Source organism: Phalacrocorax aristotelis, chromosome 4, assembly GCF_949628215.1.
Source record: "Phalacrocorax aristotelis chromosome 4, bGulAri2.1, whole genome shotgun sequence".
NCBI lineage: Eukaryota > Metazoa > Chordata > Aves > Suliformes > Phalacrocoracidae > Phalacrocorax > Phalacrocorax aristotelis.
The window spans coordinates 81,580,288-81,604,506 of NC_134279.1; the positions used below are offsets into that span (position 1 = coordinate 81,580,288).

The 24,219-nt window shown below is 44.1% G+C and overlaps 1 protein-coding gene across 3 annotated transcripts in view; it reads right to left on the reverse strand.

Annotated features, from left to right (window-relative positions):
- Positions 1-1,834: 1,834 nt before the first annotated feature.
- Positions 1,835-24,219, reverse strand: part of SLC4A11 (solute carrier family 4 member 11) — a 93,006-nt gene continuing 70,621 nt past the window's right edge. For all 3 annotated transcript variants that reach the window (XM_075092231.1, XM_075092230.1, XM_075092232.1), the window contains 7 exons: positions 21,202-21,451; positions 20,332-20,438; positions 19,023-19,191; positions 16,017-16,190; positions 11,006-11,201; positions 8,731-8,900; positions 1,835-5,482 (listed from right to left, as the gene is read on the reverse strand). In XM_075092231.1, the coding sequence (XP_074948332.1) occupies positions 5,419-5,482; positions 8,731-8,900; positions 11,006-11,201; positions 16,017-16,190; positions 19,023-19,191; positions 20,332-20,438; positions 21,202-21,451 (1,130 nt within the window). In that variant the 3' untranslated portion in view covers positions 1,835-5,418. The remainder of the gene's footprint in view (positions 5,483-8,730; positions 8,901-11,005; positions 11,202-16,016; positions 16,191-19,022; positions 19,192-20,331; positions 20,439-21,201; positions 21,452-24,219) is intronic.

The window sequence follows — 24,219 nt, forward strand, 5'->3', positions numbered from 1 at the left end:
CAAACTGGTTTTTTTTTCAAACTCTTTACCATTTTGTTCACCTTTGGGACTCCCACCTGTAGCTAAATGAAGGATACTGATAGCTTTTGCAGCAGGAATCATTTGCCACACAGATGACCAACGGAGATGCCACGTGCATCCCCTCTTCTGCTTCAAGAGCAGACTTCAGCTCTCCAAGCAAGCAGCTCTTTGCAGCAGAGATGCAGATGGAGAGCAGAAGGCAGCATCTCCCCCAGGACAAACACTTAATATTTAATGCGACGTCACAACAGTGCCAAGTGATCCAAGCTCATGCAGAGTTTTCTACAAGGGAAAGAAAGACGCAGCCAAGGATTGTCTTAGTTTGAAAGGAAAACACACAAAAGCTGAAGAGGAAAGTGCTAATTTGTATTTCTAAAGCATGTACTCTGGCAACTCCCTCATCTGTCTGCTTTTTGCACAATATTGATGGTTTGCTCTTTGCAACCAGATCTGCAGCCAGTAGTGTAATGGACAGGGTTTGGTACTTAAACGCCTTAATTAGATATGAAAACAATTAGAGAAGACTATTCTCTTCTAACATCCACAGGCCCCAGCACAGATAGAAAATGGGGCAAACCCATCCCATTATGTCTATTTAAGTTGTTTTGGAAGCTTGACAGATGAGAGGACAGCCCAACTGGAATGCCGCACCATAAAGTAATCATCTGAAGAGATGCAGAAGACAGTGCAACTGTAGGACAATTACGAGTCCTTCATAATTGCCTGTTATGGCAAAGCGAGCCCCAGGGGAGCAGCTGCTGCCATGCTGCTGCGCAGACACAGGCTGTAGTTGCTCTGGAGAAAAATACCCACTCAGCACTTTGGCAGCATTTCCGTAGTTGGGATCCCAGAAACAACTTCCAGGGAAGGGCTGGGGAAGATAAGACCTGGGTCAGGAGACGACAGAGAAAATGGATTGCACTGAAGTTTTGGGGGGACAGACACAAGAGCTGAGCTTCAGCCAGCCCTGGTTCTGCCCGTTAACCTTCCAGGTATGTAGAAACAATACAAAGAGCAGATACAGAACACAATGAACAAGAAAAGCTTGATCAAGCACCAACAGAGAGGGTAGATACGTGCTTAGTAAGACAGACCAGAAAGCGGTAAGTGCTTTTGGTGACATGGCATGTCTCAGGTTCCTTTGTTGTTGCTGAGAACGCCACAAAACAAACCCTTCCCTCCCACCCTCAAGCGTTCTCCAGCTATATCCAAGAGCTTTGGCCAACTTCATGTTTCTTCAAAGAGAGTGTCCACAGAACACAGTTCAGCAGCAGTTTCTAAAGCAGCCAAATACAATATGCAAGAGTTTACACACAGTTTCAGTCTTTCAGTACAGCTGGGGATACGGACCTTTTGGGGAGAATTCTTTGACCTACAGTATGTGGAAACGTGACCATCTGCCATATTTGTTTTCAGAGCATCCCGGTTCACACAGGTCATCAGGAAGTGTATCACATCCCACAGTTGTTGGGCTCATCTTGAAGCATTTCACCAGATGGCAGCTCTGAAGCTCACCAGTTGAATTCATTTACTCCATCCTCATCCTTTTGCAGCAACGCACTGATGCATATCCAAGCAGAGCTTAACATTTATTAATAGCTTCAAATGTTGACACCAGAGAATTTGGGGATTGTTGCTAGTGAAGTTGTCAGATTCGCTTCCTAAGCAATCTAGAAAGTGCTACGCTGCCTGTTCAGCAGTCCATGTTTTCACCAGCTTTCCTTAATTTACATGGAGAAACGCATCGATTTCCATACATAGCATGTCAAGAGTATTTTGGAAGGCAACAAAGAGTCTCAGGCCAACAGAACCATTCAGGTATAAATCCAATTTTAATTATCAAGCTAACTTCTAGCTCCTACATTCAATGCAAAGATCAAAAACGACAAGTTGGAGAGTAGAAGTTTACTCCGTCCCCAGTCTCAGATCATTTTGGCATCTGTCAAAAGGTAAATTCCAGAATCCACTTGTTTCAGAAGCTTTTTACTACCTTGCGGTTCCAGGTGAACATCACTCTTAATAGCTCTCAACATCTTTCAAACCCAGTTCTTTGGCAACAGTTATACATAGCATTGTGCGTATATAAAGAGCTTATAATAAAACTTCTTTTACATTCTAATTGTCTCAACCTTCACAGAAGTATTAAAGTGCTCAATCAACTCTGAACAAACCCTCCTTCCCTAGTTAGCCTACTTCCTGGAAACGCCTGCACTTACATCAGCAAAACCAGAAGCAAACAAGAAAAGAAAAGGTACTTGTGTGGGAAAAAAAAAAATCCTCTGCAGGATCATTACAACCCAAGCCAAGAGGCCTCGAGTTTCACATCTCCCTTCCACCCACATATTGGGACATGGGTGCAAATGTTCAACCGGTCTAAGCCAGCACTACTTTTCCCGAGTTGTGCTGATTTCCCATCAGTTGATTCTTTGGCCCCTGACTTCTGTTGAAAGAAAACCCTACGAAACAGAATCCTATTGATACTACAAAGAAAGCACGAACACTGAAGCCATACTGCTAAAGCAACAGCAATAAAAGATATAAACAAGAGTTGTGAAGGATATTTAACACCCACCCACCCCGATCTTAAATCTAGATTTTAAGTGACCTCAGTTAGCGACATTTGACACTATCTGAAATTGGTGCTTTCAAAGAGGCTTTAAATAGGAATATTTTTGGTCCTTCTAAGTGTGGGGGATGGAGGGTATATCTCAAAACTATTTCCCCTGGCAAGACCTGCATGCCAGTTCGCCCCACCATGCTCTGTGCCAGAGGAAATTTCACCCACAACCTCTGCTTCTCCTCGGAGAGGGCCAGAACCACATTCCCTTGGGCACGTCCTCTCCTTCCTCCAGCCACAGCATCCACAGTATGATTTAAACCAGCCGACGGGGTGACTTCTTCCTTCCTGCCAAGAACTGAGACACCAGAAATGCAACCCCAGGACACGTGATGTCCTGTGGTTGAGTAAGCGATTAAACGCACTTTTCATTCTACCTTTGGTTAAATCTTTTGACATCCATGGGAAAAGCATGTTATTTCAGCATCATCAGGCCTCTGCACTCCCTGTCTTACAACAGCTACTGAACTGTTTGCTGTCACCTGCTCTTCTTCTGTTGACTGAAGAGCAGACATACTTTTACCACCTCCACCTTTGCACTGCCCCAAAATCCTGTTTGCTGACCGCCCCGTTTCCACACGTAGACCTTGGTAACGGCTATTAGTGATCTCACCATAAAAATGACCCAAAAGCTAAGAAATATTGACCAAGGTGGTCAGAAACCACACACGTATTTATTTCTGCTGTCACACCACCTATCAGACACAGCATGAGTTACCCCTGCTACCCCAGACAGACTGAAAGCCAAATGCATGGTGTTACCTGCTTTGATGTACTGGGGTGGTCATCCTGACCCTGAGAGTTCTCAGCAGTCCCACAAAAGCTGGCTGGTGCAACATGAAGGTCATGCGACGCTGTTTTGCTTGCCAAGCTGAGGGCTTTCTCCTGTGCTTGCTCTGGGAGATATTAGCCATGGTCGCGTTCTGGGGAACACTTACTGCTCCATCAAGTATCAATACAAAGACGAAGGGTTTCATAAGAAAATAATGAGTTTTTCATACATGTTTTAAAGCCATAGGCAGCTACATTAAGATGAAATACCATCTGATATTTAGTGCAAATACACCAAATCTTCACTGGCTTGAGTCTGGCTTAGTTTCATCATAGAAGCTTTTTACCCAATGCCTTCCTCCCTCATTACAGAGTCGGTCTTCCTCATCACGTAGAGGAACACCCAATCAGTAGGGCATGTGCTGATAACAACTCTGCACCATTTACTGGGCAAGCAACTGGAAAGAAACACTTCTCTGTGCTAATAATATATTTGCATTTCATTTTATATTACCCTTCTTCCCTCATTTCTGCTGTGTTGAAAGCTCATTCTCTTCAGAGGCCCACATTTTTAACACTTTACTTGTGATCTGTAGTGTGCGAAGGCCAAGCACTGAACTAAAGGGCAGCTTGTTTCACAGTACTCCAAATATGAAAACTGACCATAGTACAAGCAAAATCAAATATAAAAGACAGTAGAAGTTAGATTCATCCAGAAATATAATGTAATGTCTGGGAGTGGGGAAGACTGGAGATTAGTTACAAAACAGAAACAAGGAAATGACCAACAAATATTGATTAGGTGGAAGAGGAAAGCTTTCATTGCATGCTGTACATTAAAAATGAACGCAAAATTCACATGTTGGAGCATCAGGTCAGAATGATGAAGGTCTCAGGCCATGAGAAGAGGAAAGCAAGAGGAACACCTTGAATAAAGCAACACGAGCAAAATTAGTAACTGAGCCTCTTCAAAAGGAAAAGAGCGACCTTATCTCAAATGAGAAAAACAGCACTGAAGCAGAGGAGAAGAATATGGTCGAGACATCACAGGTAACACTGACTGCACAAAACACTTGATATTTTGAAAGAATCAGGCCCATTTGTATATCTATGCAAAATATATACACAAATCCATATGTATATATGTACACATAGGCACTACTGTACATATGTATATGCAATCATTAACACAACTGCCCTTTGACACGTTTCAGCATCTGACTCTGGGTGCAAGCGAGAATGTTGCAGTTGTGCAAAACGACACTTCTGTCATCTGATTACCAAGAAGTAATGGCAGAAAGATCTGAAATCATTCCCAAGTAGCTTAGACCCAGATGCTGTTTCATCCATATCAACATGTGAGCCAACCTCTGAACACTTCCAGCTCATTTATAGGAATTAAATATTCATCGAAACCCATCGATTGTATCAGTACAAATTATATCTGTGTCCAGCCTTGCTAATCTGAAGAAATTATCTTTCCTGACATCGATGGTTTAGCATGAGGCCATCCTACCCAGAATACCAATTTGGGAATACTGGATGCACAGGAAATGGAATTCAAAGGCCAGAACCGTACTGTCATTCTGTAAAAGAAGGGTCAGTTGCTGTACTTATAGTGTTTTGGAAGAAAGGGACACGGTGCATAAAAAAAGATTCCCCCCACCCCTCAAACAAGGAAACACACGGCAACTCTGAGAACGCGTGCTCCAACTGTACGGGCATGCTGATCTTTGGGGTTTCCAGTTTTGGAATGTGGAAAGTAGCATTTCCATAAAGCTTGCTTGCCTCACAGCTCCAGAGAGCAGCGACCTCCCAAGTCCAAGGCTGTTTTGGTCTGACACTTCTACGCTCAATTGGTCTTTGATATGTGCGCATTACCAACGCCATATTAGAGCAGAAAGAAAGTGGTGAAAGAAAGAACTGCAGATAGATTGTTCTACGCCTCGGCAAAGCTGCCTTTCAAGTCCAAGAGCTGTCCTCACTGCTCCACGTGCAGAGGACCCCGTTTAATGTTCTGCATCCATCGCATCCAAGTACTTGGCTTCGATGATCCTAGGGAGCAGGTTATACCTAAGATTGAAGCAGAGGTAACATTGGTTCCTGTTTATCATCATGTAACATTTTGTCTGTCCTAAGGCTCTCAGTTGAGCTTGTCCAGGGCCGTGAATACAACAGATTCATCCAGCTAAAGGGGAGATGAAGTGGGGGAAAGTAATTCTGCAGGTAATTAAGCTAACAACCAATTCTGCAAGAAAATACAGCATTTAAGAATAATAGTGTAGAGCTCCTCCTAGAAGCAGCCTCCTCATTTCAGTTGAAGAGGAAAGAGATAATCCTCGAGGAGAAAAAAAATCTCTTTCCTGGAGCTCTCTGCCACCACAAAGTCTTAAAGGTGCCAAAAATATACCATCTCACCTCACCACAGCTACGCCCCTGGTTTGTGCTGGGGAGGCAGGCAATAGCTTCCTACTGCCTTCGGTTTGCTAGTGGATAGGTTACTTTGTCAAGAATCACCATTTACTTCTAGTTTCTACTTTCTTCACCACTTTCCCTATAGTTTCCCAACACACAAACCCCACCTGATGCAACCTTACACTCCTTACAACACCCCCAACACCAGACGCTGGGCGCTCACGGGAGAAACCTTCCTCTAAATTTACACGACTCACTTGAAGACCTGCCTGAGGGTTATCCACCTTGCAACTTCCTCAGTTCTCATCTTTCAGCTCTCCCACAAAGATGCTTTAATAGGCAACCCAGAAGCTTTGGTCTTTAGAGAAGCACTCGGTCTATCAGCAAGACTTGAGACCATGGCAAGAGGCTAAGAAGGGCTGTGACATTCATTCCTCCAGCTGCTAGTGAGACTCCATCCCTACCTGGTGTCTAGATTCTCTATCAGATCATGGAGACAGATTACTTTTAGTTGTGGTTTGGGGTTTTTTTGTTTGTTTGCAAGAACATACTAACGAAATTAACCTATTTGGGTGAGAAAGGCGAGGCACTGTAACAATAAAGTATGAATTTGCTCTCATTAAATCCTACTGCATATTTAGTTTGACACTTCCCTTGCTTAACAAGGAAGCTATTCTTCAGCTGTTAAAATATGGCACAAAGCACAAGAAAGCCAGTTTAAGACCTAGAAAGGCCTTTTCAATAGCTATGCAAGAGATCCCAAACAGCACTTACTACTGAGAAGTGCCAGGATCTCCTTAAATAGACCTGTCATGAAATAAAATGCTTGAGAGCTGAGAGCACAGATAAGCATCACAGAGGACTTGGAAAGAAGATTCTTCCTCTCTGAGCAACCTTAACCTCAGTAGTCCTCAGGGCAGGGATTAAAGCATAACCGAAAACTAGTCATCCCAAGGTTTTGAATCAAAGCCGGGAACTGGGGATACCCAAAGAGATCGTTTTCTCCCAACAGGCTGTTCTCAGCTGCAACGATGAGAAGCCGTTGAAATCCATTATCTTTCACATTAACAATACACCAGAGGAAAAAGGTGGTCCCTCTCCACTGACAATGCAAATCGTGTTTAATGCTGTCGGACAGATGGAAATGTGGCTTTAAGAGACAAGCGACATGGCTGGTTTTCTGGATGGGACACTGAGCCATGACTCACTCATCTGGGTTTGATTCTTGGCTTTGACCCCTGGCTACTCTCTCATCTCCTCTTCCTCCCTTCACTCCTTAAAAAAAAATAAAGAGAAAAAGATTTCATTTCTTCTACTCTGTCTCATCTATTTAGAGTGCCAAATCTTTGTCAAAAACTCATGGTTGCCTACAGAGCTGCCTGGTGCTCATCATGGTGCTGCCTTCTCGGCTGGAGCCCACAGAAACTACACAAAGGCAAAAGAAAGCAGAGAAAGGAAAGCCAACAGTGAATTTCTGCATTGTGCCAAGTAGCACCACGTTCCCCTTAGCAGCAGGGCTGATTATCCGGCTACGAGAAAAAGCTGCTCTGGAAAGAGAAGCAAGTTCACATCAGAGCTAGTATAAGATGACAGTATCTTATTTACTCAAAAGAAGATATATTTGCATCACTGAATTATCTAGCTCTTACTACAAAGTGAGGTTCTTTGACACAGCACTTTCTCTACACTAATTTAGCTTATTACACCACGTCCAATACTTTAATGTTTGGTGAAGAGTGTCCCACGTTTTCTTTTCTGTACTGAGCTGTTCTGTACAGAGACTTGCAATTCCCACGGGAGTCAATCATCCAGCACTGCGCACAGCTGAAGTATCTACCAGCCACTAAACCAGTCATCCAAAGTGACGCCTTTGTGAAGGGTGGGTGGGAGACTTACAGTAGGAACAATAATTTCACTGTTTTCCAAGATTGTTTATCTTTAAAAATCCAGCCCAAATAGCTCTAACCTGATCCCATTGAAAGCCATGGTAGTTCTGACATTTGTTTTTGCTTTAGGAAGAACTGGACCCTTTTTCACACAAGAAAAACACCACAACAGCTGCCTTGGCACAATATCACATTGGGAGCCCTGAACTTTGAGATAAGACAGAAAATCTCTGACACTAGAAGCTCAAAGACAACCAGGTATCACTGGATGCCATGCTGGCCTAAAAATAATCAAGTGGACTGGAAACAGATCTGTTCCTTCCGAGGTCTTATTTATGACTTCTCATTACATCCAAGGGATGGAGACCATGAATGATTTAACTGGAGAATGAAGGGCAGTCACTGTTAATGAACATTAAGGAAGAAATTAAATTTCTCAGTGATTCTCTCTCAAGGCTGCAAGATATTGTGTGGTCCTCCCAGTTTTAAAGATACATTTTTAAGACTAAACGTGGACAGTTTGACCTAACCAATCATCGGCAATCACTTTCAGCAGTGCAGGAAGTCTGTAACATCACCACAGCACTGGATAAGAGATAAGGATTCCTCTTAGGAAAAGTTTCTAGCTCTGCTCTGGGCACAGGCCTTAGGAAATCAAATTGCAAAGCAGTAAGTAACATTATTAAATGCCTAGAGGGAAGGCTCAGACATCACACAGGCACTGAAAAAGGAGACTTATTTGCCTCTCTGCTAGCTGGAGGAGGAGTACCTGCCAGCCCAGAACCCTTTGCACAATACCCAGCATCAGCAAAATCACTGGCTCTCAGCGCTATTCCTTCTCAAGCCTGAGCAGTTGGTGAAGAAGAGGTCACCATCACCCACTTCCATGATCTGGCTACTCAGGAAAGTACAGGCTGCCCTTCTAGACCACTCAGAGTTCCTGCAGCCCAAGCCTGAAGACAAAAAGGCATCAGACACGGCGGGGGGGGGGGCAGGGGGGGAAGCAGTCAAGCCTCATACCTGATTGGGATCATCCCTATCATGATGAGCGGGAAGATCATCTTCATGTAGGGCAACGGTGACATGCCAAAACCACAGAGGATGAGGAGCTGCAGGACCTGCAGGCCTGTGAAATAGTGGATCTTCCTCTGGGGCACTCTGCGGATGTAATGTGTCGGAGGATAAGCGGTCTGGGAAGAGAAGAATTACACGTTAGACTGCAGCAACCTGGACTTGTGACTGCAGAACTTGGCACGGGCTTTTTGAACACAGAGTGCATCAACATCAGTCTTTAACGGGTTCAACAGCTGGACACAGGATTTGTAGGGTTAAAGCAAGTGCCTTAAACCACAGCCTTGGCAGCAACACACAGAAGATGACTGGGCACTAGAAACCTGAAGAGGAAAAGATGTACCGCACAGCTAAGATTGCCTTTGGGAGCATCTGGAGTGCAATAAAATATCTTGATAAGTACAGTAATGAGATTCCCCTGAGTAGGATTATCAGGGCTTTGCAGCAACATGTGAAGTGCCTGTGGGGGTGTGCAGGGGGGTGATGGTAAGCAGATGCATTTGGGTATTGTTACTGCTGGATTGTTTCTCCACCTGACACCCAGCTCCTCGTTATTTTATAGCTTTCTGTTCTCTGTTGATCAGACTCTGTGCTTGCCCCCGGTGGGGTGGTCCCATCTCTTGGCTTAACCCGAGTAGGGGAAGACCAAGAGATTAAACTGGCGAAGTGCAGGAAGAGGCTGTACTCAGACTGCGGTGATTTTTTCAACTCATATAAGCTATTCATTTTTTGAGCAAAAAGGGAAAAAAGTGACATTAATAGGCTAAATATCACTCTTGGTTTCATTTGACAGTTACTTGCTCATGTCTGAGCGCAAGCTTTGACTCACTGTCTATACATCAATGAAGAGTATGAGCGACTGTCTGCTGGCACTGATGCAGACTCAATGGATTTCAGATTGTGCCATGACTCATTAAAAGGTTTCAGAAAAAGGAGTTCTCCATATTTGAGAATACTTTTTAATTTTCCAAACCAAAGCTTGGAAAATTCCACACATAATTTGTACTAAACCCAGAAGTAATATTCCACGTACATCAGTAACTATTCAGTCCTCACTCAAAAATTGACATGACAAATGTAATCTTTACCCAGATTTCAGTTTTAACCTCTGGGATGCAACATTAAAGATCGAGATAGACTAGCAGAGGTGCAGAGCCAAATACTGGGCTTATTAAGCCCTTGACCCATGTTACAGGAGAGGCGAACTGGAGACGGCTTGTTGCTGTTACTGCCTACGCCGCAAGCTAACACCTTCTTAGCACGTGTAATAGAGATGGCTCGAAAACAGACCTTCCAGATTTGGTTTCATCCCACATCAGAAGGGTTTCAATAATGCAAGTAATTTAGTTTTGAGTTTAAAATCCTACCTCATCAAAAACGAGAGTGTAAAATACAGGAAAAAACTACCTGTTCTGAAGCCTTGTTGGGGAAATCAAAGATCACCATTTACTGACATTACGCATGTGCTTTTAAATATATTTTATTATTTTAAAATGCACGTACTCTGCGGCTGACAGACATCACAGTGGGTTTTTTCAGAGTTACAAACACTATGTTCTGTGAGCAACAGTTTGTGCAACTGTTGTTTTTTTTAAAAGGTGCTGTTCAAATGTATTTTTGGTTTGCACTCTACACAGCTCAGGGGGTGTCTTTGCTGGTAGCAGCTCTCCTGGCTCCATTCATGCACTCATTTTTGCTTTCTGGAGACAGGGCAATTCTCAGCAGTCTGAAAAGAGACGGACTATATCCGAGACATCGCTCTGAACAAGAAAGCTCAAATGCTTTTGTGGCAGGGAAACGCAGAGAGCAATTTATGCAGAATTTGAAAGACGGACAAGATGCAGCGCAATTCTGTGAACAATTCAGCTACCGCATTTCTTTTAACCCGACGACAACGATACCCCTTTTGTTGTTTGACACTGCATTATTCTCCCACTCATTTGTCTGCTTTAATGGAAGGAGACCTCTCTTGCCATTGCCGCAGTGGCAGCCATGCTAAACTAGCGACATCAAGTTTCACTCCCTCTTTGCAGAGAAAGGTGAAAGGGATATGCAAAGCGCAGGGTGGAGCTGGAAACCAGCCTCCTGAGAACTCGAGTTTTGGGGGTAGCCCCATTCCCAACACCGGCAGCTTCCCGTGTTAGCTCCCAGCACAGTTTGGTGCTAAGGCTGTAAACACAATTTCCCTCTCTGTTCCACCAGGCTGGTGCCCCAGTCTGCGTACCTGTTCTTTGAGCAGGAGAGCAACCCTTTCAAAGAGCTGGTTCCCATCAATGGAGGTCAACGCGATGTAGAGGAAGAGGCCATAGAGGACCGGCTTTGGGATCCACTGGAGAGGGAAAGGAAGGAGCAGGAGCGAGAGGCCAACCAAGAAGTTTGCCACTAGACATGTCAGCCGGGTCTCCTTCACGCTCACAATCCTGAAAGTAAGAAAACAGGGATTAGGGGAGTAGGATAATATCCCAGTATCCGTGTATGCTTATTGCTGGGGCTCACTTCTCTGCGTAGCTGCAGGACACGTGCCACTCGGGAAAGGGAAACTCATCTCCACTGCACTGATATCAGCACTTCTGGCCCCGTGCTGACACTGAGAAGGCAGAGCTCTGCTGGATCCAGGCCAGGCACTCAATCCACAGCTCAAACAGAGCAGCTGGAAAAATGCCAAATTCCCCTTCTGCACAGCTCCACAGATCCTACCCTGAACTAAATTGCCCTCTAAACTAATTCTGTTTAGCACACTGCAATAAAAAAAAAAGAAAAACACCACAACCCTAGGCTAGAATCCTCCTTCTGGGCAGTAATCCTTTCCTCGATTTACCCAGTGCATATGCAACTGGCTTTCATCCAAAAGAAAACCCATTGGCTTCTATGGGAACTAATGAAGCTATTGTGGAAAAAAAAAGTCTGCTCTCTTGACTGCGAGTCAGCATTTTTGATGTATATGAGGATCTCCTTGTTTATATGGAAGGGAAAGCTGAGAGCACTACGCAGGGAGCTAGAAATTTAATTCTGCTGTGGATAATAGCAGTTGTGCTGCAAATTGCTTATTACCATGCAAAACATGTAATTAATTAATGCAAATTTTCCAGAGCTGACAGACCACAGATTGCTATTTTAGGGGGGAAGCAGGGGAAGACTGACGGGAAGCATGCGGCAACTTTCAGACCATACCTGGGGAGCTGAGAGGAGGTGGCTTTGATTTTTTTTTACTGCAACTAAACCTGCTAGCATCTCCTCCTAGTTTGAAAGGAAAAAAGTTACCAGAAACAATAAGAGGAATGAAAACCCTCATTTTTCAGGACTACTTATAGAGAAAAGAGGGATTCTTGACGGAATTTGAGAAGATCAATCCACCAATTCAGTGGATAAGCTAGCAAGTAAATCCCCCTGTTATAAGGGGAAATTCCTGTCCATAGGTTGTTTTGGTGTCATCTAGTGGCCTCGTTCCCCAGATGTGAGACCTCATATTCCAAATTAACCTCGTACACAAAATACTCCGCAGGTTAACGCAAGAGCCAGCCACGAGATCTATCGAAACACATTTCCCTCTTTTACGTATGCACTGCTGGGACTTCGTAATCTCTTCTGCCCTAAAGAAGATTGCTTCCCAGCGAATTATTTCAATATTAAGTTTTTGAAAGTCTTGTTTATAAGTAAGGTCAGGTTGAACTTCAAATCTGTTTATGCATTCAAGAGTGTAATGAAGCTGTGGGGATGAAGAGGCCTTTCACACCCCTGTTTAGAGAGAAGAGGGAAAGGATAACAGCCTGTGACTTGCTCTCAGGATTTGGGTAACATGGCGGAATTAACACGAGCGGTCGTGAGACCTAAGGAACAACAGATAACAAACAGTACACAGAGTCCTGAGGACAACACTTGAATTCCTTGGTGAGTAACGGGGCAGATCATACATATTATTTAGAATTACCAAGAGAGGATGCACAGAAGAGCTGCAGGAGGTGCTAACCTCTAAGTAACCTCACCCCTCCCTCTGGCTGGGCTTATACAGCAGAAACCACAGCTTTCCTCCTTCCAAACAGATTTTGTTCAGACCCTTTTTGCAAGTCTCCGATGTCAAGAGGTCCTTGCCAATGCCTGGAGAAGCCAAGGGAGAGTAGAGCACTTCACTGTTGTCTGAAGCCTGCTCTTGCCAGCTCTGGGAGAACTGGGGCATCACTGAGGTGGATATAGTTTGGCAACCTTTTCGCTGCCTCCAGGTCTGGATCACCACAGAACAGAAGTCTTGGAGATGACAGAGCCAAACAAGCTTAAAGTGCAACTGTGACAGCTAATTCAGCGTAATTTGTCAGTCCTGTTAAGAGCGGTCAGACTACTTCAGAGCTACCAGAACAACCACAAGCCTCTCAGGCAGCCCAGTAAAGCAGGAGTGACAGGACGCACGAACTGATTTAGGCTCATCCAGGTACAGCAAGAGTTCCCCTGGCTTCACCATTGGGCAAGCTACGGAGGAAGCATTTCTGCTATTTCAGGCAAAGATCTAAGCCACTGCTGGGGACGCTCGTGACCGGCAGGCATCAGTCTCAGCACACGCAGGTCTGCTAGGTACCTTGCAAGTGAAGTTGTGCAAGCCAAAGAGCTCAGAATCAAAATTAGATATGAAGCCACTGCATTTCAATCAGATGCAAGTCTGCATGGACAAAACCAGCTCAGACTACCAGCCCTTTGGTAATGGATCTTTGAAGTTCATGAAATTTTCTGCCTGTCATCTCTTGGGGATGCAGCAATCGCAGCACTGAAGAGTTTTTGATCACATACAAGATACACTGCAACTACTGTCTTCAGCTCCTGCTAAGGCCACCTAAAGTAGTTTGGAATTTCTTATCAGTACATAGTTAAAATTGCTCAAAATTGACCAAACTTAATATCTTTAAAATTGAAGTTCCCAGCCTCAAATTGGTCTTTTGCCGATTTTTAGCACCTTCCTTACTTCCAGGGTAAGCATGGCAAGAACAATCACATTAAGTCAATAGAAGAAATCCATTAGTTTGCATGTGTTCAGAATCTGTTCTGGCCCTTGAGGAAGCAGCTCCAGAAAGCCTGTGCTGCAGTGGAAGTGCAGTAATTAATGGTGATTAAAGAGCATAATCCAGGCTCATTTCCCCAGAATCCTTTAAATACAGCTAGCATGGGATTAGCCATTCCCGACCTCCTCCACATGAGCAATGAGAGCCTATTTGCAGATTGCCACATGCCACTCAAGCGGTTACTCTACAGGGGAGAAGAAAGTTTTGCTTTCATTGTGACTGATCTTCATTCTTGTTTATATAATCATCCACACTGAGAACTTTGATTCGAGTGCAGGAAAGGAGCCTGCCAAGAGAGCCAGTGGTGAAAGAACCCCTGATTTTCTAATTGAGTTTCAGTATGTCTCCTCTTCAGCAGAGCTGGCTGAGAGAGAGGAGTAATAATAATAAAAAAAAGACAACATTGCTCAGAGCCTCCTGTTTATAGCTCAATGCTTGACAGAAAGCAAGAAGCTTCAAGTCTCAATGGAAATAAAAATAACCAGGAAATCCTAGTTCCCTTCTTCACTCCCAATATCCAGTTCACAGCGCTCATTGATGTACCGGTTTGCCTCTAGCAGAAGAGGGCCCTCCCATGGTCTTTCAAGCAGCTGGGTGAAGGAGCAGAGGACAAGGGCAGAAGGTAGTCCTTAATTTAGGAAGGGAACCGGACTTTTTGTCAGGGTGAAGCCAGAGTGCAGAATAAAGACAGTGGGTGGCAAAACAGGAAAAGAGCCACCAGGTATTAAAAATGACAGCCAACGACACAGGGAGGCTTGAGCACGTGGGTTTCAAAGTGTAAATTCTACATCTCACAAAGAAACAGAAAGCAAAGGTATCCCAGGGCAGATCACAGGCACCAGGAGCAAGAGCATGGATTAAAGCCCTACAGAATTCAAATTACAAAGCTGCTTCTTTTAAAATAGGGTTTAGCATTTGTTCAAGACAGATACAGTTGCGGCAACAACTAATACCAACACACACTAATGGGAATAGGAGCCCAAGGGAATAATTTCCCAGCAAATTTCTGTACAAGCGTTGCAAGGAGCAGCAGGACTCAGCAGTTTCCAGGTGTGGAAGGTGAAGTCTGTCCATCACTGGCCCAAAAAGCAGCTGTGCCAGGTTGGGCTGGCCCACCTAGCACCAAGAACAGCAGGAAGGTAAGACTGAAATTAAAAGGCAGACCCAACTCCATCCCCCAAAGTAAATGACCACTTAGCCTCACTTCTGATAAGTGGCAACTCTGAAAATGGACACCGAGACAGGATAATTAAAACTAATGGCATGTGAGTGGTAATTACCACTTCTGAGGTAAAAGCACTCAACTATAACGTACTGAGCTCAAACAGACCAGACAATTTCGAGTCTCCATCCCTGGAGGTATTTAGAAGAAGGGTAGATGTGGTGCTTGAGGCTATGGTTTAGTGGTGGGCTTGGCAGTGACAGGTTAGCGGTTGGACTCACTCTTAAGGGTCTTTTCCAACCTTAACAATTCTATGATTGTATGATCTCTATTCTGGAGCAGGTTTCATGAGAAATTAGGTGTGGTTTGGTTTTGGGTTGGGTTTTTTTTTTTTAAAATAGGTCTCTGATACGAGTGCATTGGACAACTCAGAACTGCAAAAATCTGGTCTGAAATAGAAAGCCATAACCCAGGCATGGCTTCACAGTTGCTTTTGCTGAAATAGGGATAATTTAATAAGCATCTCGCCTTCCCGAAACGTGGCAGAAGATGCTATGGGAGCTCTGAGATAATGCTGCATTTTTCCTACCCTTTGTAATAACCACTAGACAGGTTTCAGGCAATGAATCAGACTGGATTCTTTCTGGTGAAGGCATCTGGAAAGATCTGCACAAAACACCTCCTCAGCTTTCCACAAGGATAAACCTGAAAAGGCCTTGGCCGACTCTTCCAGAGGACAATTTGCACCGGCGTGGGTGGAATCCCTGCAGACTGCTGCCGGCCCCTGACAAGAGCATAAATTTGGGTCTGTCTTAAAACAAGCGCTTTGGTGAAGGGGGATGAAGCAGGGTCACGGGCCACGCTGGCTGAGGTGGCTTCTTTTGGTGCACCTCCCCTCCACCTTCACAGCTGTCATCTTGAAGACCTGCAAGATAACTCCCCCGCCACAGAACCCACTGTACCCAAAGGATTAGGAAACCACAAGTGAAACAAAAAAAATCCAAGACGGTTCTGCGGTTCCTACTTACGTCTCATAGATGTGTCCGTTTTCAACCCTCTCCTCCACATAGGCCAGGGCGCGGACGTGCATTGGGGAGTGAGGGAAGGCAGCGTGGATCCATGGGAGGCCGAAGACCGACAGCCCCGTGTTGATCAGCGCAACGAGAAGGAGGTCCCAGTGATAGGCTGTTCCCTTCACCAACCTGAAACGAGGTTTTTGTTGACAGCGGTTACACCTCGCGCAAACCGGCTGCTCTTGCCGAACCCGAGCTGGAACGCTAAACACCAAAGCGCGCTTCCATGCACGGAGCGATTTCACACGCCTGCTTTACAGCCTGCGTTACGTGAACGTGAAAGGTAATGAAACTTGATCGTTTGCTCCCAAAGCAGCCGTCTCCTGGAAAGAACAACGCTAAGCAGAAAGGCAACCCGCTAAAATAACAGCCCATGAAAATTTCATCAGCATTTTGCCACTACATTTATTGCAGAGTCCACTCAAAACATACACGTGTATCTGCTAGCAAAGTCCACACGGGGAGCAGTCAGAAACCTGGGCATGGGCTGCCAAACTACTGACACCGAAGTTTCCCACCTGTCTTGTTTTTAACCCTCATCTCCCTCCTTCCCCCCAGGCAAAACATATGCTCAGTATGCTGCAGTAATCCCCTAATTATGTAATTGGTAAGAAAATGGGACATGAAATCATCAAGCTTCAGCTCCTCCTTAGCAGTCAGTCAAGGAGATATTCTCTAAACTTTGGCGAACGCGGGTGAGCCTCCTCATTTTGTTTGTTAGGGGAGGGGAAGCTGGCAGCCCCCACACCGAGGAAGCTGACCACTTCCCATTCCCACTGCTGACACTGAACTCGCATCCAGTTTAACCTTGCTGTTTTTTGCAAGGTCTGTCCCTTTCCTGAATATACCCATCTGGTACCAACTGCTCAGATGCTATTAGAAAAAGGCTGGGGAAGGATTCAGCGCTCAGACTTTGATACCTAACTTAGAGGTCTGTAGCTGTGTTTCTGCCTGGGCATCAGAGCAGGCAGCAGTTGTCACCCTGACGCGACACAAGGGATCGGCTGGATTGCAATCCAGGCACCATCAACTGGAAAGGGAGCACCGTTTAGGTGTTTTAATGCCATCCAAACAAGCTCCGTTCAATACCTAACCAGTGACTTGGAGCCATCCGAGGTGTTTTAGGACATGAGGTGCATAGAACTAGTAGACATGACCCAGCACATGAAGATCTATGCCTAATGTCTCTCTCAAAGAGCAGACGATGCCATTGTTTGGGCAGCAGAAATCTTGGGTGGGGTTCGGTTTTGGAACAAAAAGACTCATCTCACTGGAAGCGCTCCCCTCTATTGATTGAGGAGGCCATGGCGTGACTAGATCAACTAGATGTCTACATTGCAATGCCTCTGAAGCTGGAAGGTGCTGGCAGGAAGGGTGGGATTGTAAACACACTTCCTATGTTGGCTCACACTTTGAAAGCACAGCCCCTGCTCATGTGCTGCTTTTCAGAGCAAAGGGCATCCCTAGCATCCCCAGGGTTATAACGTGATTGTCCTGTCTGGCCTTTTCAGAGGGATTTCTACATGCAAAGGCCGTATGTCTAACAGCAGCACCATTTTAGTCCCCTGTTAGGCACTGTTTGGTCCCAGCAGTCTTGCAGCACTGTGTGTGATATACAGCTGCTTTGACCAATGGGTAGGCTCCACCAAGCTCGTCTAGCTCAACATACGAAGATCTATGTGCCCTATCCTAGGTTATTCTTCACACTGCCAACCAGCCCAGTATTCCTTGGACTGTTCCATAAGCTGGCTGTGATTTTTGTTTACCAAAGCACTTCAGTGTGTTTTCAGGCAAGCGTCATCTTTCCCTGGTTTTTTTCCTACACGAAAAAATCACTGCATTTGGTAAGACACCAAAGAGCACATTCTCCATTTGGCTGCCATAGACAACAGCATTTTTATTCTGTGATGGTACCACAAACAGGGTGTCAAGTCCTATTTTTTCCATCTCTAAAAACCCATACCCTGATAACTGGTCAGCATAAGCTCAGCCCTGTAACAAGACATTATGAAAAACACTATGAAGAACTCCAAATAATATTTTGCATTCCTTAAAGACACCCTAGTGGAAAAAACAAGAAGTTTAGAAGAAACTCATATTAGTAAGGAGATGACCCACTTATATTAGATTTATGCAACACTAAGTAAAGGGATAGAATAAAGATAAGAGGAAATCAAGTGGTCAAAGAAAATCAAATTAGTGTAACTGAATGTACGCTTGTCTTCTCTCCCCTAATTCAGTGTCACTCCAGCTACAACATGGAGAATGCTAATATACGTTATGCAAGGAGAGAACCCTCCCACACACTACATTAGCAAAAAAGCCTCTGAGACATGGTGGTTTCCCTGGAAAAGGTCACACACACTCGTTCTTGATAGCATATCTGATTGCAGTTGGCACAAAAAGATCAGAGGGAATATTTTAATAGTGCAAAGTCTCGACTCAAGTTTGCACATAAATCAGACCTATCAGACGTTCTGTTCTACTTCACTTCCACATTTTCAACTGGAGACTAACAACTCCAAACACTTTTTTTCATGATGCTCAACTGCAGCACATCATGCTAGGACATTTGTGCAGGTCGTTGACTTTTAATTTTCAAAGAATTCTCTATGCTACAAGAGCAGCCCAAGTGTCCGTATGGGTCAGACACTCCCTAAATATCTGGAGGCACATCCACAAACCAAATAGCTGCGTAACATTCACACGTGGGCAAAGAAGAATCAGGCTGAGGTGATGAGTTCGTTGATGCTTTGCTTTTCTGACTCACTGCCACATCAGTGGGTTTTGGGGATGGTGAAGAGTTAAGCAGTAGTGTTACTTTCATCTGTGACAACAGAAGTTCTGAAGAACTTGTCCTGGCTGTCTTTTCTGATATTCAGACAAGCTTTGAGCAAGCAGTGCTGGGAAGAAACTCCAAACCATCCCTGCACAGAGGAAGAGGAGTATCAAAAGCATTACCTGTTCTCCGGTGCATTTGTGAGTGATGCCACGATGTTCTGCTCTATGAAGAAGAGCATTGACAGGAGGAACCCCAGCCCCATGGCGCTCATCACTGACCCGATGGAGAGGGACTGGACTGGGGCCAGCACGAACAAGCTCTCAGATGGATTGTAGTTAAATGTGGACACTGGAAAGAGGAGGGTAACAATGTTAGGAGGCACCTTCTTGTCTAACCATCCACATGGACTCAAGTCCTGTTTTATCCACACCACAAACTATGGGGAAACAATGCAGCGAGCCAGGCGTGATGCTTTGGCACGCAAGAGCTAGAAGGCCATAGAAGATGGGCTCATCTGGCTGTTTTAGTTTATTTTTCTTCCTCCATCCTCTTAGAACTTGGCTGCCATCCTGATTTGACATTTTACTGCTAGTTCTACCGAGGCATTACATACATTTGAGCAAAACAAAAGAAGGGAAACTCGTTTTCCAGAGATGCAAGGCATTTTTAGATTAAAACCCCCTTATTTCTAACTAGCAGTATACTTCTCCTGCTCAGTTAGTCAACTGACAGAGGTGGTTTGAAGCTTCCTTATAATCAGCAAGCTCTGCAAGGCATTTTAGTATATAAAATGCTCCTACTTTCCTGCCATTGGAAGAAATCCATGGCTAGGGATGAATCACACATGGCCACACATCATTTTACAATCCAACTGGATGGAATGGCCATCACAGAAAAAAAGCCATTTCTTATTTGTTTCCATACATTTCCTCACATCACCCACTCACGTCACCACAGGACAATGCAATTCCTGTCCCCATTATCGCTTCCTGATATGGAAAAGCTGATCTATTTAGCCAATGAATGGTGTCTCATTTTTAGATTTCCTTGTGTAACTTAGAACTGCCCAGATGCTCCACACCATTTCACCTAAATTAGGAAAACGTCAACTGGAGACAAAGAGGACAGATCGGGATCATCAACCCTACGTCTGTACAACTGGCAACAATCCTTCCTGCCTGTTAATTACTCTGCCCTTTGTTCTTTGCCAGAAATTGTTGATCATCTGTATTGTAAGAGATACATACTTTAAATTATGTTAAAAATAAAAGACACACTGAAATAATTTATCTAGAGAGAAAACTTCACTCTACCTTGTTTGATTAGGGTTTTGAATGAATTAAATCTAATAGCGAGGAAATCTGAGTTCTTACGGTTAAGCATAAAAATTTTGGGATTATAAGAACCTTCCTGGGATTTCATTTCTCTTTTCCTTACTCCCCTAAATAGCTTCCCCCAGTGTTTCAGAGAACAGAAATATAAACTTACTTTCTATTTCCTTGAAGATATAGGAACCCACAACAGAGAAAGTCAGTACTGAAATGGGTAAGGCACAGTCGGACAGAATTTCACGTACTCTTGCATGCAAATACGGGCTGCAATTTAAAGACAAAAAACTTTTATCAACACCATACACAGGGACGATTTCTCAATCCAGATACTGTTAATGCTTTGACAAGTGAAAATTCAGTCCAATCTTGCAATTCTAAAGAGATATTTGGAGTGAAGAATTAGTCTTTAATTCAGCCTTAAATCCTCTGGAGTCTATATGGCCTTTCAAGGTTGATGAATGCATAAGCAAAACCCATAAAGAAACAAGAAACTAAGATGCAGGCTAGGAAAAAAAGTCTTCTAAGCACCAATTTGCGTCTCATTTCCATTTTGGTTTCATTGCTTACTCAAGCATTTTAAATGAAGAGTTTTAAGTGCAATGGAAATAAAACCCATATTAGAGCTGGGCATTTGACTCCCAAGAGCACACTGAAGGTGCGTTCCCAGTGGACCTTCCAGCACCATCGGGTATTTTTGTCCCCCGAAACTGTTCAATGTCTATTTAGGGGGAGTTACAGGAGTTCCAACATTAAATAACATGGTTCACCCAAAGCTTTCTAAAAAGTCACTTACGACGCCAAACCAAATACGGAAGGGCATCATCCAGTGGCCGAACATTTTGTTGTGCTGCTAACATTTTCCAGGTGGCCAGCCAAGTTCATCTCTGGCTTTGGCTTCTACCCTCAATAATGGAAGAGTTCCACCTGATTTTTCTGGGTTACAAAATTAAAATCTAAACCGTTAACAATTCCTCACAAGTAATATGAAATTATCAGTAGTCTGAGCTCTAAGACTGAAGTAACTCACCTTTTCTTAAACTGATAGAGCGTATGACCAAGCCAAAGGGTACCCAACATCAACATGAGACTAAGGACGGCAGTTTCACGTCCATAATGCACATCATGCATGCCTGTTTGATTCTCTAGGGACATGGATCTGCTCACTGATGAATTCATCAAGAAGGTGGTATTGATGCCGAAGCTTGGAATAGCATCAGTTCGTGCTTTTTCCAAGTAACTGTCTCCTGTGCGCCCATGGTAGTAATATTTCTTAAAAACTGTACAAACAACCAACAGGCAAGCATTAGGATAGGTATGTGACAATCAAAGCAAGTAAAATAAAGTAGTTTGTTCTTGCTTGATCATGCAGTATTAACATTATGCTTCACCAGGTTTACAGCTCTACCCCTTAAACCAGTGAAAGGAAATCAGGAGAGCTGCTTCTCTTATAAAGACAGCAGGTTACAAATTGATTTTTCACATATTTTAACAGGTAAAAGTTAAATTTATCTAAAGCAACATGTTTGAACTGTAAGGACTCCCAGTGCTAATCATTGATGTAATTTTGTTCCTAGTACTGGAATCACCGCTCTTAAATATATGTCTATATAAACATATATATATGAAGACACCTACTTTCAGGAGCCTGGTGAACAAGTTTCATCAGGATTTCAGAAAAAAATTAAAAGCATCCAGGCAGCACAGATCCTTAAGTGGGCTACAAAATGTACAGTAATTACTTTTCCTGCAAGGCTGGTCCAGATTTTAAAGATAAGTGTTGATGATACGCAAAAACCTGGCAGAACATTTAAATTGACACTGCAAATTGAAATAGAGTTACAGAGCATCTGAAGTAAACCTGTACAAGTGAAACACCCAGAAATGCCTTTGGAACTGTCCATAAATGTATTAGGTTAGTTCAGAGGCATTCATATAAGTAATTAACAGTTGTAAATACACTCCTGTCCTTGAGCATTTAGACAGCTGTGTTCCCATTTCTACAGCGTTGGCTGGCTTCAAGCATATAAATGTGGTGTTGGGATGATTTCACCTCTTTTGGGAACAATGGCCTGAGGCGCCACAAGGAGCAAGTAAAACCAAAGATGGAGTTGGGCTTTGCAGCCTCGATACTCCCACATTACGTGATCAGATGGCAGCACCCACTCACCCCCACACCAATGGGAACATACAGGAGTACGGAAACCACCGTATCAGAGCTTTGCAGTCCCTCTACCTTTCTTCACTTTAGTCAAAATATTCCTTCAAGCTTTGCACGAGGAAACGCAAAAATTTAGGGTAAATCCATCCTCTTTAGGCAAAAATACAACCATCTGGAACTCAGGCTCTAATGCTCCTCACAACACTTTCCCCCACCCCCAAATACTAATCAAGCTTCTGAAAAACCCAAGCACCTCAGAGCTTTTCCGTCTGCAGCAGCTACAGGGAAAACAGGCAAAGCAAACTGTAATTCTAAATATTTGAAAACAAGCAAAAGAAGCTTCATACATTTTTGTAAAACACTGTTGGTATTTGAAACCACCTTGAATTTGGCCAGTGCAAACACAGTTTGTGTTACTGCTGGTTTGGAGCTCACCCCAATGTAAAATGCTCCGTGTTTAGCCATGCTGCCACTATAACAGCAGTAATAATTTTTCTTGTACCACCTTGAGGTGTTAAAAGAGCATTTGACAAGGGGATGGGGTCAGTAGAACACAAAGGTCACAAGAGAAAAGACCGGTTACTTCATATTCAATACTTCTCTATATAAATTTAAAGACAGTAAAAAGTTTACAGGTCAAGATTTAACCGCTCAGTTTGCACCCAGCAGCAGGCAGAAATTCGGAGATCATTGCACTTCTGAAGCACCAGAAAGCTACCCCAAGTAAGGAGCAATCTCACTGCGATCTCCGTTAGCACTGCGTGTTTCTGCGTTGCGTGCTACGGAAGAGGCTCTGCTACCATTTCCTCCCTCCATCCTCGCAGCCGTGTCCAGCCCAGGCAGGACACCCACGCCTCCTTTGCAAACAGGTAAACCGAGGCACGGAGCACCGCCGTGACCTGTCACCGGCACAGAAGAGGTTGTTGGAGGATTTATAATTTCTGGCTGTGAACATTAAAGGCCACTTTTGTCACAACAGAAATCATGGCAATATTTCCCGGGGATTAGCAGCTGGCCAGGGCTAAAAGCCTGTTCGCCATCTCAGCTGACTCTAAGCATTACTAAGTCCTAAAGACACACACAGTTACTGAGCAGACGATAACCCAACAGCACATACAACTCAGCAACCAAGCAGAATGCATTTGCGTGCCTCTGTACTTAGATCTGGACTCGAACGAATAAGAAACAAGTTCGTTTTTTGGGGATCTTGTGGATCTTCTCCATTTCCTACACTTGGCTATATTACAATAATACATTTAGGGCTGAGCACATCTTTGGTGCACCGCGTTCAGCCGGACTACATCTATGTACGCTACCTCAGGTTGCAGCTCAAGTTGCAGCCACCTCAAAACCGGGTAGGATTGCTCTACTAAATCCTGGATATAGGGGAAGGAACTTTGACTTTACTCTTGTATTTTCGTTAAAAGCAATGAGAACATGCCAAGATGGCTAGTGAAGGCCTTTGTCCTGCACCACGGACTTGCTATAAAGTATTTGATCCCTGAAGATTTGTAGTTTGTTTTTATAACAGAGCTAAGCGAATCTTGTTGCCCACAGAGAGAACAGCGAAGCAGGTGGTGCCCTCGCTGTAACAGAGCCATTCTCAAGCCTACCGCGCGCCCAAGTTCCCTCCAACAACATTAACTCGCTTTGTTTGCTTCAGCCAGTTCACCGCCGTTTCCTGCAGAGTGCAGATGTCAAGATCAAACAAACACAGCTTTGGTGGCTGGGCCACATGGCAAAAACAAAGCGTCACCGGGATAGCGTGAACGCACATGGCTCGATTCCTCTGTACAGTTTTACATCCCCCCACTTCTTTCCTGCACATCTATGAGTACCTAGCAAAAAAAAAAAAATAGCATCAAGGCTACGAGCAGACTGAGGAAA